Source organism: Hippocampus comes, unplaced genomic scaffold (genome assembly GCF_001891065.2).
Source record: "Hippocampus comes isolate QL1 unplaced genomic scaffold, H_comes_QL1_v1.1 scaffold384, whole genome shotgun sequence".
NCBI lineage: Eukaryota > Metazoa > Chordata > Actinopteri > Syngnathiformes > Syngnathidae > Hippocampus > Hippocampus comes.
In genome coordinates this window covers 636,071-639,908 of record NW_017805700.1, presented here as the reverse complement: position 1 = coordinate 639,908, position 3,838 = coordinate 636,071, and the positions used below count along the sequence as shown (strand labels likewise).

Here is a 3,838-nt window from a genome sequence, read left to right as displayed (position 1 = left end):
TGTCAAATTTTTGAAGGTCAACAGAATATTGAGTGCTCCAGCTGTATTAGCATGGAACTTACCAAAAGAAAGCCTGAACCCTCTTCTTGCATCAGGAAAAAAGTACATTTCTACCCTTTACAATTCTTTAGTAAACAGCAGTTCAAGATTGATAAGTTTCATTCATTCATTCATTCATTTTCCGAACCACTTTATCCTCACAAGGGTCGCGGGGGGTGCTGGAGCTTATCCCAGCTGTCTTCAGGCAGTAGGCGGGGGACACCCTGAACCGGTTGCCAGCCAATCGCAGGGCACTACGAAACGAACAACCATTCCGGGTATTTAATCAATATATCATCTCAAAACACATCAAATCTCCCCTGCTGCTTTATCAGCTATCAATGATGCAATATTCTTCAAGAATTTGGGTTGTCCACATTTGGAGCATATACTGTAAATTAAATATTATGCATATAGAGTAAATATAATGCCCCCTATTCTGCCAAATATCCCATCAAGTGTATTCCTTTGATAAGAGGAGCTATATTGCTGGCCTACGCATTCTCTCCTGAGCTTCTCATGCGCCTTACAAAAGAAATGTGTTTCCTGGACTGTTGCTGTTGCACAGTTAAGCTTTTTTAACTGCTTCAGTAAAGTTGTTTTCTGTTAATGGGGCTAACCAAGCCCTTAACGTTATTTATAACAAAGAAAAGATTGTCCATCTTTTTGCATAGCTCTATTTCACCTTTATATTGATTCACCCTTTGATAAAAAAAAAGATTGATTTACAATTGGTAGAGTAATGGCCCGATTCAAAACTCAGAACAAAAACAACATATACAACTGAGAAAACAGTAAATAAGCAATAACAGAACAATTAATGCTTCCACATACCACGCTGGATCAGAGTCCACAGACCTGATTAACCCAGTCCCCGAAGTATCCTGGGCAGATGTTGGTGACACATGCTCCATGGGGGGGTGCAAAACAAAACCCAACCAAACAAACAAACAAAAACAAAACTGTCGCCGTCATACTTATCGGCTTCACTCGTGGATCGTTGGTACCCTGCTCGCTTTTCATCACATCCTGTCCAAAGTTAAACACTTTTTCTTCCTTATCCTAATTTGTATTGTCAAAAACATCAACAACAAAAAAAAATCACTCCTTTGTATTGAAGAAGGATTTAATCCCTGCATTGGAAGAAGTTGTGTGGCCTCTCCTGTTCTCATTCTCGCAGGGCTCCATCCGTTTCGGGACAGCTCCGTTGCCAACCGCTCCCTCTCCTCCACTCGCAACTGCACGCCAAAGCCGTGTAGCTTTTCTCAGCATCATCAAGGGGCATTTTGAGCTGTGAAGGGAATATACATTTTTAATTGCTGTACAACATCACGGGCAAGCATTCTCTTTTTCTGTAACTCAGGTGAGAAGTCATGGTCGTAGTAAATCTACTTTGCTGTCCTCTGCTCGCATGCTTTTTGTAATATAGTGGTCTTGACAGAAGAATTCAAAAATCAATCAGAGAGCGTTGAGCAGATTTGGGATCCTTGGGCTTGGAGGAGAGGGTCCTGTGTTCCCTCTCAATGGCAATGTGGAGCTCAGGGGGACACTTGATGAGCAGATTTAAGCAACTCCTGTCCAAAGAGCTTGACATCTCTTCCCTCCCTCCCTTCTGGCACACATGAAATTCTCAGTATTCCACAATGTTGTGCATTTCCTTACACCGCACCTTCAAATGTATTTCTTTGTGCAGCAAAGGGCCTGCTCATGGCGCTTTGTGGTGTCCTCATTCGCACTAATGCAGCTGTCCTTTTCCCAAATTTGCCACATTATCTCTTATTCCCTTAACTCATTCGATGCCAGACATTTTTCTCAAACTGGGAGAGCCCATGCCAGCCATATTTGACAATTTTGTCAAATTTTTGAAGGTCAACAGAATATTGAGTGCTCCAGCTGTATTAGCATGGAACTTACCAAAAGAAAGCCTGAACCCTCTTCTTGCATCAGGAAAAAAGTACATTTCTACCCTTTACAATTCTTTAGTAACCAGCAGTTCAAGATTGATAAGTTTCATTCATTCATTCATTCATTTTCCGAACCACTTTATCCTCACAAGGGTCGCGGGGGGTGCTGGAGCTTATCCCAGCTGTCTTCAGGCAGTAGGCGAGGGACACCCTGAACCGGTTGCCAGGCAATCGCAGGGCACTACGAAACGAACAACCATTCGGGCTCACACTCACACCTAGGGACAATTTGGAGTGTTCAATCAGCCTGCCATGCATGTTATTGGAATATGGGAGGAAACCAGAGGACCCGGAGAAAATCCACACAAGCACGGGGAGAACAGACAGGAAGGCCGGAGCCGGAATTGAACCCAGTACCTCTGCATTGTGAAGTCAACGTGCTAACCACTCGACTACCGGGCCGGGCTGGTAAGTTTCACATTGATGCTATTTTTTTTGCATTTTTGATACCTCAAATATCTAAACAATGCTTTCGTACTAAATAACAAACAACACAAAAAAGGTAACTTGTAATAACTTTTTATTGCAAGATAAACACTGCACTGCTGCATGAAGTGTTCATGAACGTTGTGGGCACGTTTGTGTGCCTGCGTGCGTGTGTTCATCAAGGATAACGATGGGATTTTGTCATCTTTTTTGAAAAAGCTATCTTTGTTAGGTTCAGAACCGAACGAACTAAATAATGCGTTTGGATCCTACAGATGCTGGCTCAGACAAAATGCAACAACAAAAATATATTTCCAGAAAAGCCCACCGACAAGTACAAACAGAAAACCCTGGTTTTCTGTTTGTACTTGCCACCTAAGGGCAAACCCAGAAAAAACACAAATTTGTGTGTTTCATCTAAAAAACAGGGAAGCTGATCGCAAGCTACAGATCAGCAGGTATGGTAAGAGGCTACAGCACATCTCAAATCCAGTCTACCTAGGGGTGACACTTGACAGGCCAAAGCTAGATAAGATAAGAAAACCTTTATTAGTCTCGCATTTGAGAAATTCCCAATTCACAGCAGCAAAGTTATGAAAGGAAGAAGTAGAAGAACAAATGATAGGAGCTGCTGGAAAGGCAGCCACTCTCGCGGCGCCATCTTGAAGTCCAAATAACAAAATAACACAACACAACACATAAGACACAGACAGTTGTGCAATCTTAATCACCTTTCCTGCATACACTTTGTTGTTTGAAGCAGTTATAGATGAAAGAGGAGAGGATCAAAGTGTCATTTCACCATTAGGTCAGCGACGTCATGCTGAAAATGTGCACACGTCTGCTACAAGCTAAGTTTTGAAAGCAAACACCAAGCTGTAGCGTCCATTGACGAAAAAGAGATTGGCTCACATCTCCTGTCCCACTTAATCCGCTTCAACTCCAAGCCGCGACTCCCAGTTCCACATACGCATCGGCGCTCTGTGCTGACGCTCCTTTCTTCTCATCGTCGGCTCCTCAAGCCTTGCATCCATTCAGTCGCAGACTGTCCAACAGCACCGATCTCTCCGCTGAACAAAGCGGGGCTGTGTAAAATGCTGCCCAATACAGTGCAAAAAAACACAAGTGCCCCAGAGCTGTCCATCTATAGCCCCGTTCACATGGCGACGTTTGGTCCGACGCTGCGCCGAAGCAGATCCAGTCGAGCGTTCACACGTGCACATTTGCTCCGACGTAGCTCCACTAAAGAGCTTATACCGGACCAAATTTGATCCACCTCAGGGAGGTGGTTTAAAAATTTGCTCCAGAGCAAATGCTCGCTTGCGGGGGAGTGGCCTCGCTACGCTCGCTACCAGATGCACGGAATCCGACCCCGGTCGACAGTGACGAGGGGGCCAGCGACACAGACG

General features: G+C 44.2%; 1 protein-coding gene across 2 annotated transcripts in view; it reads right to left on the bottom strand.

Annotated features, from left to right (window-relative positions):
* Nucleotides 1-348: 348 nt before the first annotated feature.
* pde4dip (phosphodiesterase 4D interacting protein) overlaps nucleotides 349-3,838 on the bottom strand; it is a 151,206-nt gene continuing 147,716 nt past the window's right edge. For both annotated transcript variants that reach the window (XM_019882631.1, XM_019882630.1), the window contains one exon: nucleotides 349-1,330. In XM_019882631.1, coding sequence (XP_019738190.1) covers nucleotides 1,208-1,330 — 123 coding nt within the window. In that variant the 3' untranslated portion in view covers nucleotides 349-1,207. The remainder of the gene's footprint in view (nucleotides 1,331-3,838) is intronic.